The sequence below is a fragment of the Eleginops maclovinus genome, chromosome 3 (assembly GCF_036324505.1).
Source record: "Eleginops maclovinus isolate JMC-PN-2008 ecotype Puerto Natales chromosome 3, JC_Emac_rtc_rv5, whole genome shotgun sequence".
NCBI lineage: Eukaryota > Metazoa > Chordata > Actinopteri > Perciformes > Eleginopidae > Eleginops > Eleginops maclovinus.
In genome coordinates this window covers 13,472,473-13,493,047 of record NC_086351.1, presented here as the reverse complement: position 1 = coordinate 13,493,047, position 20,575 = coordinate 13,472,473, and the positions used below count along the sequence as shown (strand labels likewise).

General features: G+C 38.2%; 2 protein-coding genes across 4 annotated transcripts; one reads left to right on the top strand and one right to left on the bottom strand.

Annotated features, from left to right (window-relative positions):
- The first annotated feature begins 1,904 nt into the window (after window positions 1-1,904).
- Window positions 1,905-9,024, top strand: fxyd5 (FXYD domain containing ion transport regulator 5). Its single transcript, XM_063878672.1, has 10 exons — window positions 1,905-2,173; window positions 3,461-3,506; window positions 4,688-4,786; window positions 5,242-5,385; window positions 5,471-5,512; window positions 6,074-6,130; window positions 6,501-6,530; window positions 6,608-6,682; window positions 6,777-6,822; window positions 7,295-9,024. The coding sequence occupies exons 1-10, from the start codon at window positions 2,048-2,050 to the stop codon at window positions 7,317-7,319; spliced, it is 690 nt and encodes a 229-aa protein (XP_063734742.1). The 5' UTR covers window positions 1,905-2,047; the 3' UTR covers window positions 7,320-9,024.
- Window positions 7,983-20,168, bottom strand: si:dkey-262k9.2 (uncharacterized). 3 transcript variants are annotated; one of them, XM_063878675.1, is made up of 8 exons: window positions 20,052-20,168; window positions 14,194-14,254; window positions 13,731-13,763; window positions 12,946-12,972; window positions 12,221-12,274; window positions 12,014-12,082; window positions 11,815-11,857; window positions 7,983-10,686 (listed from the first exon to the last, which is right to left on the bottom strand). In XM_063878675.1, exons 2-8 carry the CDS (start codon window positions 14,243-14,245, stop codon window positions 10,641-10,643), a joined length of 324 nt encoding a protein of 107 aa, XP_063734745.1. In that variant the 5' UTR covers window positions 14,246-14,254; window positions 20,052-20,168; the 3' UTR covers window positions 7,983-10,640. The 3 variants fall into 3 exon arrangements, with proteins under 3 accessions (XP_063734745.1, XP_063734746.1, XP_063734743.1); XM_063878676.1 differs by lacking the exon at window positions 20,052-20,168 and adding an exon at window positions 18,160-18,692; XM_063878673.1 differs by lacking the exon at window positions 20,052-20,168 and adding an exon at window positions 17,028-17,172.
- Between the last annotated feature and the right edge of the window lie 407 nt (window positions 20,169-20,575).

Genomic DNA, 20,575 nt, shown 5'->3' with positions numbered 1-20,575 from the left:
TACCGGCTGGTATTATGTCTCACTTGTGCCTGTGATCTCCTGTTGTCAGTTGGGATGTAATTTGCCTGCCAATGGATAAAAGAATACAACTGAATAAATATAAAAGGAGTCCATTAAGGAAAACAAAAAAAACCTTAATTTTAATAAGGTCAGATTTGAAAGCGTATCAAAACTAAAAGAACATCTCAGTCTTATCCATAGTGTATCAGACTACATGGAGAGACAAGAGACAAAATAAAAATAAAAAGAAGTGGCTACAGAGCAGAGAGAGATTGCACGTAAAAAGACAAGAAGTTGAGTGTGGGATTTTAATCATTATTAAAACCCTGCACACTTACAGTGCACATTTGTATCTGAAACAGTGCAGAATTCATTAAGCAAAATTCAAATCCAAACAAGCCGTACTCTCCTGGTATTTTCCCCCAAAGGTATACAGTTTATTCAACAAAAGAAAAATAACTTTCTCTTTCAAGTGTCATTCGAACCAGGGTGTACTTTTTATTTTCCACATGTAAGCACATTTAAATCCAAACGTCCCTCTCTGCATATTACTCATTTAAATGCACACTTACTCCCACTCCAACACGACGATAAAATGATGACAAAAGGACAAAAAAATGAATAACAAGCTGTATCTATTAACTCAGAGTATAATATGACACAGTTAAAATACAGATTTTCACATTCATACACCACTTTTAGAAATATAATTTTAAATATGTATCTACATGTGTATTAAAACCTACATCCATACATACAATGCATATGTTCTGATCGGGAATAATAAAAAGGAGAGGCAAAGCAAATTAAACGAAAAAAAGAACGGTCAAATGAATAAATGAATACTGAAGTGTTGTTTAGCAAAATGTGAAAGAGTCTCTGTGTGTCAATCAGATGAACAGTTTCTCAGCAACCTTTCATTGGACCAACTTTAGCCTTATAAAGTGGAGTACACATCCCCCCCCTCCACCCCTCTCAAAAAAAATGTGCTAAGTAGAGAGAAAAATGTTCTTTGTTGTCCTAATGTGCAACCAAATTGTGATTGGTCAATGTACGGTATACATCTCAAAAGATGATTTGCTGGAAGTATAAACTGAACAACCGCAAACTCATAATATTTTGATGATACATTAATAGTACCGATAAGACGGAGCTTTATCAAGGATAAAATCGTTATAAAGTGCTAACAATATCTTTAGAGAAATTATAGAAATGTGAGAGATGACAACTTGATCCAAAGGCTCTGTGGACAAAGACTGATCTCTGCTATTGTGGATGAATTGCAGGCTTTGTCTGCTGTAACAGTCTTGATGTGTGCGTCAAAGTTAGATAATGCTGTTCGGCCACAATCCCACACCAATTCTGCCGCCTCAGAGCAATAATTCAACAATTTGACAAAACCCAAGAACATGTCACCCCTTAAACCGCAATTCAATGTCATTGACATAAAGATAGGCGAGTTTACAAACGAGTTATAGACTTTTTGATGTGCTTTTTTATTTTATATAATGAAGGATTGCTTCTGTATACTTGTTGAAAACGTTGGTGTAAGTAAAGAATTAACTATACTTTTTTACAGCTACACGTATTCAGGAACATCCTCTATGTAAGTGTTCAAAAGAGAATATTTAATGGAACTTCACCAATAAAATGTTAACAAGTCCACAAGTATTGTTTTAAAAATTATATATATCAACAGTTTCTAATTACAACAAGGTCATTCATTTCTTGTTTGTGAGACAACAAGATGGACACAGATGACAGATGTGGACAGAAAAGATTGTATAAACATGCAGAAAGGCAGTAAGCTAGACAGGATGACAGACAGGTTGAACACACAAGGGTACGATAAATGACAGGAAAACCAAAATAAGGAAGCACGACAAGCTGCTGAACCGCTGACAGAGATCTGTGCAGAGCGAGTGAGAGTGCAAGAATAGGAGGCAGAGAACAAGAAGGGGGAGGCCATGACATGAGCTAGAGTGGGTGAGCGAGAGACTGAAACAGAGTTCAGACAATTGGATGAGGAGGTAGAGATGGTGAGCACATGGGTGTGGTTGGTCAGCTGTTAGCCCATCAGCCTTTCCGGAGTGACATACAGAGGAAAGCAGCCTGGATGATGGGGCCAAGGATGAATCTCTGGACCCGGGGAGCTCACAGGATGGATACTAGGGTAAGCATAATAGCCTGGATGGATGACTAAATATGAGGCTGCTAAGAGGTGTTTTGGTGAGGTGGACTGAATGGAGAGATTGATGGAGGATGACAGACAAACGGATGAACAGACAGACGGAGAGTGAGGGAGAGTGCTAGATGTGACAAACAGGCAGGCGGTCAGGCTAGGGAAGGCAGAGACGCCTGTACAGCCCAGGGGACACAGGCCTCATCTTGACATATGCTCTGGAGTGAAATGAAGATTGGCATGACCTGCTAATCTGAGCTGTCACAGCTCATGACGGCCACGAACGCTCACCTGTCACACTGCTCCAAGCCCGGAGGACGAGCTGCCACCAGGATAGGTCAAGGATCGAGATTCATTTTCTGTTGGGGATGGATTCAAACCAAGTCACTGGCCTAGACCTCCATCCGTCACTCTACCTGCCTCTGCGTGGCAGCTGTATTTCTGTTTTACTATAATATCCTGCAATACCGGACAGCTTTTTACCTGCTTCTTCTTTTCTATATTTTTTTGGTTTTGACGCTAAAGGCAATATGTTGTGAGGGGGAGGAACAAGTATGTTTTTCAGACAATGTTGCTCACCATTACAGGAGTTTCATTATGCTAAAAGGAGTGATTTTGACACATTTTCCAATGCCATTTTACTTTTTTTTATTGGCGACAGTTGGAAACTTAAAAAATGAGATGAAGTTTGATCAATAGTTCGACAAAGTTCAGCACACGTGTGGGAGGATAGCATACACCATGTGTGGCCTCAATCACTCATTTTTGACAAATGAATAAAAAATGCTGTTATGATAATATATGTGTATTTTCTAAAGTTTGACATTCAAAGAAAGAAGCTTTGGGGGTTTTTTTGGAGCAAAATGCGTGTGGGTGAGTGGGTGATGTTGCCTGTGTGCTTTAAGAGGAAAGAGATGTATCTATATGGGGATAAACTTCAATGAGTACAACTTCCTGTCTCATACATGTGGCGTGAGTGGGTGCTTTCTCACATAACCCTTTTTTAAAAAAACTTTAGTGCATGTTTCCCATTTAGTCATGCTCTGGTTAAACTATTTTAAAAATCAAACTGTGATAAACAGCTGTCTTTCTGGAAGCAACTAAACAGACATGTTGTCAAGCTATGTCTTTCTGCTCCGGTTTAGCCGTGTTACTTTGTAGATCTTGAAAAAATGAATGTAGTAAAACTGCATATGTTGAAATACAATTAGGTTTACTCTTTCTGCATCATTGTTTCAACTCCTCTCCCTTAAATGTGTTTTTTTTTTTCACTTTCAGGTGTATTTTTCATCTTTGACCTTCATCCTCTTTGTCATGTTACAAGGTGAGTGTGTTTAAATAATACATTTCAAATCAACTCGTAACGTTTGCTAAACAGCAGCCACTCAAAATCACATCGACAGGATATGGCTAAAATGTTGCTTTGTTGTAGTACAGGTAGTCAGAAACTATGTCAGTAACTCAACAATATCGATCTAGAGCATGCTAACAGTAGCCATTAGCCTACAAGCTAGCCATACCAGATTAGGTGAGACTGTTTCAGCAATACGCCTGAGTGGATTGGATGGGGCAATTATATGTTTTAGTTCCAGAGTTCAACATATTACTTTTAAGAGGAACAACATGTTATTTCTTATTTTCGTTAGAATTGTGTCATTATAAACAGCAGCTTGCTTATTAGCAACTTCAATGTGCATACCAGCATTTTAGCATGTTGCCTCCATACAATTGTAAACTTGTAAGAGTGTGATTTTTAAAGACAGGTCAAAAATTGTCCTGCAGAGGTCAAGATATTACATTTCTCCCCACCAGTAGTTGGAGTTGACCTGAAAAAACACATTAAGCCTTGTCAATAATGTAAACATTTGATCGTGGATCCTAATAGTACTTGGAAAGTCCAACTTTATCTCAGTAAAAATAAAAGAGTTCACATTTTATATCTAGGAATTACAGATGACTCTAAGAAAATAGGGTTTCATGCACACAATATATCTAACACATTAAACAATAGAGTCAATCAATAAATCCTAACAGCCTTTGTCAAGTTTCCTGCATATGGGTTCATTAAAATAGTTAGAATCACAGCGTTAGCCGATAAAGTGGAGGTTTTGTATAGCTCCGGCACTAATTGGAAGGTGCTGAGTGAGTAAACAGACAATGGCCTCACTGTCCCGCAGGCTTTCACAACAATCCAGCTCTGTTGTAGCCAGAGGTTTCGTAAGAGCTACTTCTTTGTAACTGTGCCGCACGGCCCCACTCACAGGACTTTTACTGTGACATACTCTCAGTGCATCTGCAGGCCTCTCTCCCCTGCATGGCCAGACAACATTCTCCAGTTTGGCCTCTGCCAGAAATAAATTAGAGCATTGTTTGAGAAAATCATTGGGGTAAACAACACAGCCCTTTGGTCTTCCTGTAAAGTTTAGAGTATGGAGGACTTGCTGTAAGGCTTTACCTGACTTGTGTTTTTGGTGATTAAAATGAATGTGTCTTTTTCCCACGCAGTGTCAACAGCTCAGATTCCCACAACTGCAGATCAAATGCAGTCTGTGAGCAACAATATGGCAAAAGCAACAACAATGCCCACTGCTCATACTCCCACTGGTACGCTACTCGTGACTATCCTGAGAAATGCCACTTTGCAGCCCTTTTCAGTCTCCAGGCTTTTACATTTTTTGCATTTACAATCCATATACAGAAATGTTAGTCATTCAAATTACTTTGCGACTATAATCCACTTATCTATCAAGCTGCCTGTGTCTAGTCTGTATTGTGTATTTTGTTCTGTCTTTCTGACTGTCTGTGAGTGAGTGGAGGAGGAAAGTTGTTCAAGGAAGAGCTTAATGTAACTTATGCATCTTATTTTATGAAATCATCATTTGTTCTCAATTTTAAAATGTGTGTGAAGTGACAAGTAAACATAGCTAAAGAGTAAAAAATAACATCCTTCTATTTATCTATCTATCATCTGTCCTCAAATGTTATCTAAAGTCATTTTATAACAAAAGGTTAGGCATCTTTCAGGTTCATATAATTCATTTTCTTTCCTGATGTAACAGGAAGTGGAGTGAAGAGCAGATTCACCAGAGAGGCTGACACCTCCCCGGAAACTCCCACCAATAACAGAACCACAAGCCAGCAAAATAGCACTACCAGCAAACCAGTCAATGTCAAAACCATTACAGAAATTAAGACTACACTAGGTAAGTCTGGTGCTTATAGTGAGTAAACATGACACCCTTTATCTTAATGCAACCTCATGTGACTTGTATTTTTCTTTCCCTTCAGCTCCCAATAAGGGCACAACTAAGCAACAAACAAAACCACCAGGTACCAATCTGCACCTTCTCCCTCATGTTTGAACATTATTGAGTTAGGCGGGTTTAAAGACCATAAGCACTCCAGTATGCTATAACACCACCTTACCGATAGCTAAGGCTTACAGTAAGCTTTCTCCACTTTAAAACTAATTAGACAATGTTAAACTCCCTGTCCTTGTTGAGATATACTGTACAGTACAGACGAGTATGTCTGCTGCAATTTACAGCACCAAATAAAGGGAGAGAACTAGAGTGAGAGCAACAGAGAGAAAACGCTGATATGTTTTTAAAAGTGTCAGTCTACATTTCCTAAGAGAGACATTTCACTGAAATATTCAGAAATTCCATTAAAAAGGGAGTAAAACATAAGAATGCACCTGGAATTTAGTGGGAGATAATTAAGTATGGCTAAGATAAGGTGTCAATATGACAAAGAAGAAATATTCTTCCATATCATTTCTGAAACTACGCCCTTGCATTATTTGGCATTACATTCAGACAGAAATGGATCCATAAAATCAAAAATGTCAGGAACACTAATGTTTTTTCTCTCTATTTTTTTTATCCACAGTGACATCTTCTCCATCCATAACTGAGAAAACCAGGATCAATTCAGATTTTGCCTGGGGTGAATAAAAATGTTACTACTTCATAGTTAGCTTAAATGCCACAGGCGTTGCAGTTTCATTGTTATCTCATGGCAGACTGACAGTATCACAATTCCCTGTCTTCCAAACAAAACCCATGGCAGAGTGGTAGAATATAGGTCCTCACGTCCTCTCTTGCCAGCAGATTAATGCTTGGTTTGTACTTTATTCGAGGAGCGATATTTGTGACCTCATGCTGTGCTGGGTTTGGTAGTGTTTTCATACATGCATGTCAGCGAGGCCGGTAGATCTGTCTTCTCTCTCTGACTGTTGTTCCCCATTGATCCTTTCTCTCTTTTTCTTTTCCTCAACTCGGACTTAATTCAATACTTTACTTTCTGCTTCTTATAGACCAGAAGCTGGATGAAAAATTCACCTATGGTAGGTAGCTGTATTTGCCTTTTTTGTTTTAGTACCTGTTGTGTCTCTGGTGTTTGACTCACGTGTTATATGTCCAGATTATGAGTCCCTGCGCTATGCTGGATTGATCATTGCCGCAGTACTTTTCGTCGTTGGCATCATGGTCATTGGCTGTAAGTGTGTCTCTGCAAATTCAATTAATTTTTTGGGTAATCACTGCAGTTATATTCCACTGATCTCGTCACTCTTTTGCTTATCTGTCTGCAGGTGGCAGGATCTGTCGGCTGCCCAAGTGTAAAAAGAGGTCATCTAAGTAAGTACTTAAACCTTTTTATTTCTTTCATTCTAGTAAATGTTTAAATGTTCTTCATTTTTACCATGTTTGAGAGGTCCGTGATTATCACAAGTGCTGAATAATTTAAGACAATGGAAGCTGATGCAAAATGATATTTAACTAAATTACAGTTGGTGTGCAAGAAGGGCAGCCCTGCTTATATTGCGAGGTGGGGGAAGTGTGGTAGAATGAGTTAGGTAATTTATATCACAGGCTACTGGGTGATATATGGCAAACAATCAGTCATGTCAGACATATAATAGCTCAACAGAATGCTGACTAAAATCTCTGTGATGATTAATATACAAAAAAAAATGATTAAGCTATTTGTTGGGCAAAACCGTGACTGCAAAGCACATAGTTTACTTTCTTCATTGTGGTTTATTTCTGCTTGATGAATATAATTGATTGCCTAAATAGGGCTTGATACTTGATTATGTTTTTTTTCCAGATCTTACCGAGTGGTCCAAGGCTAAAGAGAGAGACCATGTGTACAAATAACACAAGTGCTAAGAAAAACTCTACCAAAACCTGACTTTGTGTGTGTTTGTTTGTGTATGTGTGAACGTGGACTGACTGACTGTATGATGCTCGGTAACGACATTGAAAAACACCCAATAAACAAATAGAAAACACAATCCATACTCACTTAAGCTTTGTCAAATGTCATTTATATACTTAGCCCACTGCACTTAAAGTAAAAGTTAAGTAAAGTGATTATTTATCTTGGCAAATAACGATGATATGATTCATTTTTTAATCACACCTTCAGCCATGAAGCGGCTGGTTTCTAATGACCTTTTTTTATCTTATAACTGATAACACAGCCATTGGCAGTGTCTCACAAGCCAGGATTATTATTATTAAAGGTTGAAGAATTACCCCATAAAACCCTCTGTTTGACAATCTGGCACAACACTTCAGGATCTAAAACTGAGAGCTGGGTCACTTTCTCTTCCTGATAGATCCTTCATGCTCTTTACACCTTCAGTCTCGACAAAAAATGTGATGTTTAGTAAGGGTGTCTAAGCCTCTTAGTGGCTGTATGCTTGTAAGTGAGTAAAGCCCTAGATTAAACAAGATCCACTGGCGCATTATCTTTGCATCCATATAGCTTCAAAATGATGCAGACAACAAACTGGGAGAAACCAAGCACATTTTATAAAATAATTCATGTCAGTACAGCATACCTAAGTAATATACAGGAGTATTAACTGTTCTAATTAGTATCAGAACAAAATCAAATAGAGAGCAGATATGCAAACAATTGATTCATGATATATGACTGCGATTGATATACAGCTATATAATATATACATGGTGAATAATGATATTAAAAAAACAATGTGAATGCTTGCACAAATACATAAAGTGGGAGTTCTTTCGGATACACAAATGCATTCGAACATGTGAACAGTACTATTCTACATTAAGTCCAAACTTAAATGTTTTGCTAATCTAAAATGCAAATATTTCATATCAGAGATTTGGGAAAAAACATACTCTCACTCGCCACAAATTTATTTTTACAAACACTTTATAAATGAACAGTAGAGATAACACATCACCCCTTAAGTACATAAAAAGACCATTTAGCCAAATACATAATGTTTTTTTCTATGAAGAGACACATTGCAAATATATAGGTCTGTAAATCTGTAAATACATACAATATATTATATTTTAAATTTAAAAAAAAAGTCAAGACAAACAAAAGAGAGAGACAGTGCACATGCACACTTAACTACAGGAATCCTGCAAATTGTGCAGATATGCTTGTATTTGTAACACGTTTATGTACTTCTGTTCTCTTTATTTCTTACCATGCTTACATTGTGACACCTTGATACAGATCTTTCTTTGTTTGCTAATGTTTAGTCTCTTTGTACATGCTTCTTAAGTGCATTGACCTCAGGGACACCATAGTCAACCTGAAAACCAGAACATTTTAAATTAAAAATCAATTTTCCACATAAATCCCACTGAGGAAGAAACCAAAAAGCTCAACATCTAAATTTGTAGTGTCAGAGCAGAGAGTCTTTACAGGAGGGAATTACTAAGTAGAGTTTGGTCACATCGGTAGAACAGGCTCCCAGACTAAATGTTGTGTTTCTCTTTGGTTTTTTTTCAAAGTCTTTCTGCTTATTGAAATAAATCTTAACAGACAATACTCTGCTACAATGCTGTACAAGTGTGCTTTGTTATTCAAACAGAAAAGGGAAATATAAGTAAATAAGAAGACAAAAAAACCTGAAATGTTTTGCATTGTAATTTTTGTCCAATTGCCGATCAATTGAAATGCTGACTAATATTGAAGGCTCATTGGGCAATGCTAAGCTTTTGAGAAATAACACATAATGTACACACAGTGCTCAATTACGATCATTAAAACAAATGCCAAAACAATAATCACATCTGCCAATTTGTCTTTGTTAATAGACTGGGATGCATCATATCTAAGGCAACACCCCTTCACAGACCTATAACGGCTGTACGCACAGTAGAGGACGGGACTGCACAATTGTTTCTGCATTCAAGTCAGACTGGAATGAGGCCAAGCCCTGTCCCCAGTGGCAAGATTAACTGCAAGATTTAGTGGAAGAGCAAAGTGAGATCCTGCTTTGACAAATCCAGTGTTTAACCCTATGTAGCCATTCCCAGTGTGCTTACTCAATTATAAGTGTCCTCATGATCCATAATTGAAATAGCGTGATGTCGATCGGGAGCATGTCCCATTCCCCTTTAACCTTGGCAACAGGGAGTTCCCTCTTTATTGCAACAAATAATGTAACCAGTGCGAGGGGTTCTAGGATATGAAGCTTTCTTTCACAGGGCATGATTGATTTACATTTAAATGGAAAGAGAGGAGACATCATGCGTTGTGTGTATAAAACAAAATCATTGTTGGTATTTCCCCATCATCCGCAGGATTTATTTGATTTGTGAGATTAAATCCTCCCTCACACCCAGCTTCTTTCTACCAGTGTGAAGCATTAGTCTAACTCTACTGCATTCAGAGAGCTGCTGTATTTACAACCAGCAGGCCTAAAGAGAAAGCCTTTCAAAACGTAACAGAGAGGGGGGAAAGAAAACATCATCCTTTGGGCAGTTGATTAATATGATGTATTGCAAGATGTTCACACTGGCTTTTTTCACATGTTCTATTTTACTAAAGGCTGAGAAGAGAGCGAACAGGTTTTTATCTCTTATTGCTCAACCTCCTGTCATTCCTAATGAGGCTAGAACAGAAGGTGTCAGACAAGTGAAGTGAGCACTGGGCTGGCTTAGTGTGGATTAGCATGGTTTGTCTAACTCATCAACCATTCCACACGGGCAGGTTTGTTCCACATGCAGCGAATCAAACGCAAATACACTTTCACTGCATGGCTGGTAGGAATCATTTCTTGTTTCAGGTAGTTAAAAAAAGGGAAGCTCTTGCTGTGCTAAATCATCCCTTTTAACAAAAGAAGCTTTAAGCCATATTCACTGGCTTTGATTTGGATTCCTCAAATAGAATCCAATTAAAGGTTTGAATGTGTTCCACATGTCCCCGGCTAAATTGCGTGTTTTTGGAGTATAAACGGCTGGGACAGAGACAAAACTATACAACAGTTGAAATAAAAATGCATATGTATTGATAGTAGTTGGTGTAGAAGAGAACTATGAATTGCATGGAGGAAGCAGGCTGTTGTGCAAAGAAATGTAACTGTCCTGAGTCAAAGAGTAGGAGATGATATAACCCGATACACTGCTCCTCTCTTGTCAATTTGTTTTTAGGACTGCTACTCCACCAGCAACTAGATGGTCCCTTTCTGGTCCTGCTCTGTGGGCACGGAGTATACCCTGAAGAGAGAAAGACGCCAGGCCACAAGAAAGGAAGGAGGATGAGGGGAGAGAGGGAAAAAAAAAAAAGCATGTCAACTTCAAGATATGTTTAGGTTCTTTCTTAGTTTGTTAGCAAAAAGAAACATCCCTGTGTGTCTGAATTCAGGTAACGACACGTCTGCCTCATGCAGGGCTCTGACAGGAGCACGGTGACTGCATAACCTCAAAACACAGCTCATCCCCAGGTGTGACTTATAAACCTCGCAAGGCACTGTTGATCCAACAAGCCAGAGGTTGCTGTGTGATTAAGCCTCTTTTCAGCAGAGCGATCAGTCAGCACCAAACACTGCCAGAGCTGGCTGCAGCCCCGGGAGGCAGCCGGTAATCCTGCAGAGGAATTTAACCCTTACAAATCGTTTGTTTCTTCTCTGCAATGGCAGTTTTTCTGCTGCTGCATGGAAATCTCTGGGGACTAACTTAAACTCCATAACCTCTCTCACCTGACCTGCAGATCATGTATTACTGCATCCCATAACAAACAAAGTGATTACTGTGCAGAAAGCTTACCTAGAGCTAACTGCAATTAGGAAACAAGGTGTACAACAGAGGCAATAAGCGTACACAGTGTCTCTCCGTATAACTGGTTTAGGCTGTTTTGCTCTCTGAGTAATGTTGGCAGATTGTTGTCATGACGCCACGATCATGTTTACGCAATTGTTTTATTTCTGAGCAGAGTCATCTACTCAGGCCTCAGTTCATGAGGTAATCTATGGACAGGTTGGATCCTGTTCCAGTTGGTAATACAGACCCAGCAGCACCGTCTTAAGGCTATTGTTAAATGACTAACATGGGAAGGGCTAGAGGTTGGGAGCACTCATTGGTAGCAGTGCCGGGCCTCAGGCTGTTGAACTATTTGCTGTACAAGTCTAGACGGGCGGAGGAGGATGGGTGGACGATGGTTACGTTCTGCACCTGATTGTTTTTCTCTGGTGTTTATGCTGAGGAGTTGGGTGAAGTAAGGTTCATTGGCAAGCAGAAGGTTGTTACCCATCAGACTGGTTGTATCAGCTGCAGGCTGACTGCAGCGTTAAGTGGAACATGCATCTCTCAAATATCAACTTTAAAAATGAAGAGATTTGACCTTACCCTTGCTCTCGATTATGCATGTTCCGTCTTACTAACAGTACGACTGCAAGAAAGAAAAATGGAAAAAGGTCACAGCTGCACAAATGAAAAGTTCATGTTTGCTAAGGTATTAACAGCTTTACAAGGCACACAGGGACTAAAGAGGCATTTTCAGTAGTGCATTTGTCAACTGTTGGAATGAAAAACACTGAATACTTACTGATTACTGCAGCAACGGAAAGAGTCAAAATAGCCACAGCTACAACGATCCCAATCACGGTGAACTGATCTAAAAAAGGAAATAACAAATTGCCAAAGTTGGAACTACTGCATGACATTATGAATCATTCATACTTGTTGATATGTTTTCTTACATTTTAATACATTCAATGTATATCATTAATTATTAACAAAAGACTTTTCTCACCAGTCACTTCAGTTGAACTTTTAGCTCTATGTGAGTCCGATGGTTTTTGAGGCACTGTAAGTGCCAAAGAGAAGAAGAGAACAGTTAACATACAGAGTTATGCTGATTTCAGATGTATTGAGAATTTCAACGCTCAGAGAACTTAACTTGTAGTGCATGCAGAACAATACAATAAAAGCTAAAGGTTATATTGAATATAGTACATGTGCACATTCTACATGTCAACAGTGAGGGGGAGGGCTGAGGCTCCAGAGAAATTGTAGCTCTGTGCAGAAAGGCTGTTTCTCCAAGCCAACTGCTCTGTTTTAAATAGATCTGTAATTCCATCAAATGTCCATCAAAGCAAAGATTAGGAGTGACGGAAAGAGGCGCGGAGAGAGAATGAGAATGCCAATGTTGATTAGCCGACCAGCAGGATGGCGGGGATGTGGACGTGTTCATTGGCCTTTCGGCAGCATCCACAGGACTCCTCCAGGGAGATAATTGATTCCATTCAGGGCTTAATGGTTGGGAGGATAGAAAGCCAACAGGGGTCAGAGCCCCACATATTTCACTGCACTAGAGTACCCTATACACAATGCTGCCTTACTGACAATAATTACAGAGGTCATAACCTCACATACTCTCCTTTGGACAACTGCTGTGAAAGTGTTTGTGGGTGTGATGCAGAAGTAACCAGAAAACCGTACTGCCCTCCAATCCACTCCAGGAGGTAATAAACTCACCTGTTGAATCCTCGTCATCATCCGGAACTGTAAGGATGGAGAATAAGGAGAAATCAGACATTTGTAAAGAAATCTGAAATGCATGCTTCACAGTGTGAGTACTTTTAAACAATAACAAAGTTATGCTTCCGCACAATAGTAAGGACATAGACAACACTTTTAATCTTTCAGTAACACTATTGATTTAGGGTTTAATGAAGTCAGTTTAGGATCAAACGTCTGAGAGCAAAAACTGAAAACTATAAAAAAAGAATCGATACACAGAACACAAATGTGTGGGAATAACAAAGCAAAAAACAACACCTGTTTACCAGCAGCTGGGACATTTAGGAAATGTGTATTTTCTTTTATACAACATGATGAATTTACTTCATGTATTCAAGTCACTCTGACGGATATGAAATATAGGAGTTCACGTCAACAAACATTTCTGGAATGACCCATGACATCTGTTAATTACTTCACACATGGCCTAAAGGAACCACTAAGAAAAATAAACATGTAAAAACAAGCAGAAATGAAATAACTGCGTGATCTTTTAGGACTAATTAGTAAAACATCCTTCTTGTTGTTTCTTATACTTGTGATCTTTCAGTTGATATCAAAGCTTAATTTCAATAAGATATATCCATTTGTGTCTCTACTTACCCGAAATTGACCAGTTACATACACTTGATTACCTTTTGGATAGCACTATGATAGAAAAACCATCCAAAAGCTGATTGAAATACTTAGTATTTTGCTCCTGGATATCTTTATTTTACAGATATACATGCCTTACATACCTTCATCAGCAGATCCTTCAAACTCTGATACAGCTGTAAAAAAAAAAAGTTCAGTTGACAGTAAGTTGCAATTCTTTTAAAAGGTTAAAAATGATCAAAATCCAGAAAAAAAATATATGGTTGTGGATTACAAAAACCTTTGTGTTACGTGTGTGTTTGTCTATCTGGTTTAATTTTCTGGTGCCTTCTAAACTACGATGGTACAGCACAGATAGTTGTGTTTCTGTTTTCACTGTCAACTTTTTAATATATTTCATTCTTAAATCTCATATGTATGAACCCTTAGCTTGCCTTGCACCTTCTTTTTAAAGGTGGCTGTATAATTCAAAAGTGAGTTCATCTATTTATCTGCACAGACAGTTCACATACATAGGTAGGTGATGAAAACATGCCGGTGCAGGAATGCAGAGACCCTGATTAGATGTGTATCACCTGGAAGCGTCACAGAGATGAGAAAACATACCAGAAGCAGCTGGCAGCATTAGCAGCAGACACAGGAACAGCAATCGCATCATATTCAAATGCTGCGGGTGGGAACAGAGACCAAGTTAAAGATATCTGCTATTAATATTCAGCCATTGATGTGTGCAGAATCTTGGTGTTTTGGTTTAAAGATAGGGTGAGATGGAGAGCAGGATTGCTGTCTTATTGGGGCTTGTGTGGTGCTTTGAGATTAAAGATCACATACTAGTCACATGCTAGTCAGTGGAAAACTACAATTTTCAGAGCCAACAAGTCCTTGTATCGTTTTAACTGGTTGAGAGTATGCATGCACATCTAGATTGCAATCTGAGGCAAGTGGTGATGAAAGGTCAGTGAATGACAGCCTTATTTCCCATAGTGCTCAGCAAAAAAACTGCTCTGAGAATTCTGTCACAGTCAGCCGTCAACAAGTGCCTATCCAACATTTTCCACTCCTTGTGCAAAGCCCAGGTGCCATGCCAGGTGTTGAGCAACAATATAGTATCCAATGACGTTCACTGAAAAAAAAATATATATATATATATATATATATATATACACATTTGTTTATTTTATCCTGCTGAGAAATTGTGTTATGCTAATTAGAAAATACAAATTCCAAATAAATCATTATAACTGGAAAAATATATTTATCTTTCAACTTCATCCCAACATAGAAACCAAGTGATACCTTTTCATTGTGAAACACGTGGTTAATTTTGTATTGTATTCTTGATTGTTAGGAGAAAATTCAAAACTTCCTCATGGCATAGGGCCAAAAACAAACCTAACCTCGGCTGCCCATCTAGACAACATAGATGTGAAACACAGATGTTCTTGATCCACCAAACAAAGCCCCAGCTGTATCCAACACAATATGAATGAAGATATTTTTAAATGGGAATACATTGGAACGACCTCTCTTCCAGTCCAAGTCCCGGATGAAGCCTCGTTGGTCAGATTTAGCCATTGAGGTTGGCATGGGATCAGGAACCAATAGTCATGCAATGTTTGATACCGTACAAAGAAAAAACTCTCCCACTGACCTTTGCGCCAAAAGTTTAACTCTTCATTGTGAGCCATGCCCATTGTATCCTTGTTTCCTTCACTGTTAATGATTGTGGAAATAACTGAGGTTACCCGCATTGTTAGGTTCAGGGCTCTGAGGGACATCAGCAGCAAACACCGGCCAGACACCCCCACACAGTTACCGACATGCTACTTCCTTCTCATTCATACAATTTAAGGAAGTGGATATTATTACTGTATCACAACGTTAATTATAATTACCATATTTGGTAAATGGAAGATTTAAAAAAAGGAATTAGCATGAAGAGTTAGGACCTGTCAACATTAGTTTAATATTTCAATACCTTTTTTTGACAGTTTTATGAAAGAGCTATGCATCAGAGACTTGGCCATAAACTGTAAATGTGAGACTGTAAATGTGATACTTCTATGCTAGACAAATGTCCACCCTGTAGGAACGCATAAGAACGAGGACATCCTGGTCCACCAAAACAAGATTATCTTCATGCTAAATTAGCAGAACACCATTAAGACTACATAGGAAGAAGATGTTAATCACACAACTGAGGCTGATTGGAAAGAGAGTGCAATGTCGGCTGTTCTGGCCTCCTGAATAGCTGCAGTAAATCTCCTAACGCAAACAACCTAAGAAGCTGCAAATAAAATCCCCTTCTGTATCCAATTTGCTTTTCAGAGTCGCTTTGGGTGAAATAATAAGCTGATCCAATTTGGAAATATTTATCAACCCAGTCCACTCACTCTGTATCAAAACGGCTCGTGAAGCCTGTATTATTTTTCAAATTGGGTAATATATTCTTGTACATTTGAATGCCGATTGAATTTGCTCTTTAATTCCAGACCCAATTTGCAAAATATAATAACCACTGGCTTGCTTATAAAGCAGACATACCAGTTGACTGCTGGCTAAAAATTCAAATATCAAAGTAGAAAAAAGTAGGATTCATAAAACTGTCTTGAGTGCAATGCTAAAAAAAAAAAAAAGCATATACTGTACAGTTGCTAGCAGGAGGATCTGTCTTGTTTTTGATCATTCCAACCTGATTCAGTTTTCCACTGACAGGATTAACCGTAAACCTCATACCTGTATGGCAAGGCCAGCCCACAGAACTACTTAATCTTGTTTACCAGGTTTAATTTTGAATGATAAGTGCTCACCACTCCTTACAACCCACCTAGTACAACATATATCAACAAAGTACACTCATAAGCAAAGCTTAAAAACATGTGAGCAGAAATACTCGCAGATACCGAAGTATCGCTTCCTTATCTGCTCACACTGACTGCCCTTCGCTCAACCACTGCGCATCGCTGGCAAGACTTTTACAGCAATAACAATCACTAATGTGTAAAGATGTTAGCATTATGTGGCCTCTAGAGTTCATGAGGAAACAAATGTGTGTAAAATAATAAGAAAGAAAGGAGACAGAAGATAGCAGGAAACACTTCTTACTATTGAGAAGATGTGTCAACAGAAAACATATGAACCCAACAACAAAGAAACGGCAGATGGAATAAGGGAAAAAGCAACCAGATCATTTGTTATTCATTGCAATTCAACTGTTATAAAAGTAGTGGAATACTCTGGATCAGTCAAGAGAGAAAATATTCTTATCGGAATGTTTACTCAGCTCTGCCATCACCATCGGAGCTGTTTATCTCAGAGTGGTTGATGCAAATGCATATTTTTTTCAATAACATAACATACTGTGTTATGCCACTGGACCAGACAAACAAAGTAATAGGGAAACACATGATAAAATGAAAGTGAAGCAGAACCCACAATACCTCTGTTGAAGTCATGGAAACCAATGAACAATCCACCACAGTCTGACTACTCAGCAGTTATTTCCAATTCAAATGGTCTTTGATATGTTGAGCACAAGGCCAATAAGGGTACCAGCCAAACTGCTAAAAGGATATGAAAGTCTGTGACAATGACAGCTTTTTGGAGACACATATATACTCTATTTCATACCACCCCCTCTCTCGCTCTTTCTGAATGCCTGTGTGCAAAGATACACAACCTGTGAACACACACTAAAGCGCACAGATATGACTCTAGGGTAACACAAAATGTTAGTATTTTCCACCTAACTAAAACATCAACAACCCAATTCAGTGCTTACAGGACACTGTGCAGGTAGAGCTCAGGTTTACATTATCAGATGGAGACAAAGCGTTTTTTGTATTTGTTTTGTTAACATCACTATCACAAGACATATCCAAGTCACATTGAGGTGTTTCAGAGTCCAATGCATGTATGAAATGCATCCTTATCACTCCTCTGGGAAAGAAGCAACACAAAATGTGCAAAAAGACGAGTTGTAAAGAGCTCAACAAATATTGGTTGCCCCTGCTTCACCTTTGACAGGGGCAAGCAGCTTAATTAACACTAGCAGAAAAACACTCTGCTATATGTTTACAGGCTAATAAAACTAAAGACTAAGTTAACTCAGAGCACACTGTGTATGGCTTGATAATATTAAAAAACACAGGAAGTAAAAGAAGGGTTTGAATGGAAATCAAGTAACACATTTAATTAGTCTATAACTAACAGAATTGCTGTTGTTTAGGAATCCATGTTCATGAGTTACATTGAGAATGACAGTGTGCAGGTAACAACTCACACAGAAGCTGATGAACTTAGTGATACATGCTGAGAAAATAAAAAAAGGAAGTATTCACGAAGAAGTCGCACTGCAGGCTACACACCAATGATAAAAAAAATAAGTACATTTTGCAATTAATATTTGTGTATTATTACATTGCAGCCAAAACTAGACAACAATGAAATTTACTACGAATACAAGATTAAAGGTTGTATTGTAAAATGTGTTAGTCCGTTTTGAGATTATACGGTTAAAAAATAATATTACGTGACATTTCTTTAGCTCTGCACGACATTTGGCACACTCACCACAGCTGTTAGTCAGTCGAAGAGATGATCTGCACTGAACGGAGCCGACTCATTAACAGGAAAAGCTGTCTGCTGCTGAGTCAAATTCAGGGAAACTCTATTCTCACTTAGACTACAAGGGGATTCACAGCCACCCCACAAAGCGCTGAACTGCCCCTTAAAGTTTGCTTCTCAGTCAAGTTGTTGCTTCTGCGGAAAATACCTCCATGTGTCCGTGTGAGAACTGCTGTCAGACAATTTCCTGAAAACTGCTGAGATACAGTTTAGATGGTGATGACAACTCAGGGCAGACAACACCGAAGCAGTGATATGTGCCAAATAATGTAACGATTTACGATAACATCTTGTAATGATGGCTGATTGCGTTTTTATTTGAAGTAGAGTAAAACGTAAAAAAGATACTTAATCATTTAAATTAATGAAAAGAAAAAAACGCCCCAGTAAGTTATGCTCTTTAATGATAATGCAGACCACCTGGCAGTTGCAATTAGTCCAAATGGTAACGTCAACACGTTTTGATTGTTTAGCTACCAAGCACAGGTGTACTAACAGTCTATCTTAACCACCTTTCCCTCGTTGCTGGCAGTGTGGCGCTAGCTCGTCCTTAAGTTGTGTTTTTCCTGTCATGAAACCCGAATTGCTTTAGTAGTTTAATTAATGTAAGATTGTCACTTTTCTGTGCAGCAATGCCGTTTTTTCTTCTGCTCCAGATGTGTCTGCTGGGACTTGGTAAGGGACATGATTAGGCTATTGTGAATCGATTCAAAGGTTATTTGCAGCATGGGTATAACCTGAGTTGTTCCAGCATTTCTGTGCTTGCTTCACTCAGCTATGTTAATTTTTACTTGTATCACTTCTCTGTTTGCAGCACACTTGCTTTAGGTTATTCCTCTTTCACCTGATACACTCAAGTCTCAACACAGTTCTGCTGTCTACCCTTTCTTTGTCTAGTTTTGAGCGATTTCTTGGGTATGGCTAGGTCTCTGCCCTTGTAACAACAAAAGATACTAATCCATGCTTTGCTGAAGGAAATTATGGTTAGTAATTGGTGTGTTGAGAAACGTTCTGTTGTCTGCAATGGGATGTGATTACATTTAAAATGCATCATTGTTTGCTGTGCTGTAATGTATCTAAATATATTTACTCAAGTAGAATTTAGAGGTACTTTTTGCTACTTTGTACTTATACCTCACGACAATTCAGAGGTTGATGGTGGGCTTTTACTCCACTATATATATATGTAATACATTTACTGTAGTTACCCTGCAGACTTGGATTAATTATGTGATGTATAAATATGTATACAAAGTCATTAAAACTAGCTGCATCTTTACCAGCTTTGCTAAACACATTTTGGCATCAATGATTATAACCACAACCTCTATTTATTATTCTTTGTCTGCATAAAGAGTATTTCAACCTCTGATTGCTTTTAACAAACATAAGTGGCACTGCTACAATAATTTGACTTTTTGTGTCATGATACTATTGCTATGATCTAAAATATATGATACGGTAATATTGATAACTGATATTTTAAATCTTAATATCATTAGTTGAAATTCTAACTGTACCTTTTATCATTACTGACTCTTAATACAGCTTCCAAGATTAGTGTTTTAAATATAATTTACCTACAAAATACAGAATAAGTTATTTTAATTCCACTTTTCTATAAATATCAAGATGTTTATTTAATTGTGTGTGTATATTTATCTATCTATCTATCTATCTATCTCTTGAAAGACCTAAAAATATCTATTTTTTTTATTTTTCATGATAACTAAGTATTTGCCAAGACAAACCTTACAACATAAACATAGTTATGGAATCCTAGAGTAGATTAATGGAAGTGACCTTATTGATGTTTAGAAAAAGATAAATGAACTTACGTTTCAATGAGCTCTTCAGAGTTTTCTCTTTTCCCTGCTGGTATGTTTCTCTGATGACAAGACCCTTGTTATCATGGAAACTGCCAGAGTGAGTGTGCACGTTAATACAGGTGTAACCAGTCAGGAAATGGTAACTATGTTCTTCATTGGCTGCTGAAGTTGTTGACATATGACACCTCCAGTCTTATCTCCTAGAAAAAAATGGACTTGCAATGCAAACATGGTGACTTGCTCACCACTCTTTAGTGCAAGTATGTTGTTTACAGTCATACAATAATTGACTGCTGTCAGAGTAGACTGTCTTTTGTTTGTAAATCTTTTTTTGTGCACTTTATATGCACATTTCAGGCAGTTGTAATGTTGAAGGATATCTGTGTACAAATGTGTTTTTGTATTGATTACATTTGAATAGAAAACAATTTTATATTTTGCTCTGCAGGCCTGTCCGTTGCAAGTCCTGGTAGGAGGTTTCTGATTGGGCTTCCCCCGCATAATGGACCAACAGGAAATGTTAGCCATCAAGT

What these genes read in the sequence shown, in the direction of transcription:
- fxyd5 (XM_063878672.1), top strand. Translation starts at nt 2,048, where the DNA reads ATGGGTGTGGTTGGTCAGCTGTTAGCCCATCAGCCTTTCCGGAGTGAC. An exon ending in CAATTCAGATTTTGCCTGGG is followed by an intron (nt 6,131 to 6,500) that starts GTGAATAAAAAT and finishes TGCTTCTTATAG; the next exon opens with ACCAGAAGCTGGATGAAAAA. An exon ending in GGATGAAAAATTCACCTATG is followed by an intron (nt 6,531 to 6,607) that starts GTAGGTAGCTGT and finishes TTATATGTCCAG; the next exon opens with ATTATGAGTCCCTGCGCTAT.
- si:dkey-262k9.2 (XM_063878673.1), bottom strand. An exon ending in TGATGACGAGGATTCAACAG is followed by an intron (nt 12,275 to 12,945) that starts GTGAGTTTATTA and finishes TGGCACTTACAG; the next exon opens with TGCCTCAAAAACCATCGGAC. An exon ending in TTCCGTTGCTGCAGTAATCA is followed by an intron (nt 11,858 to 12,013) that starts GTAAGTATTCAG and finishes TCTTTCTTGCAG; the next exon opens with TCGTACTGTTAGTAAGACGG.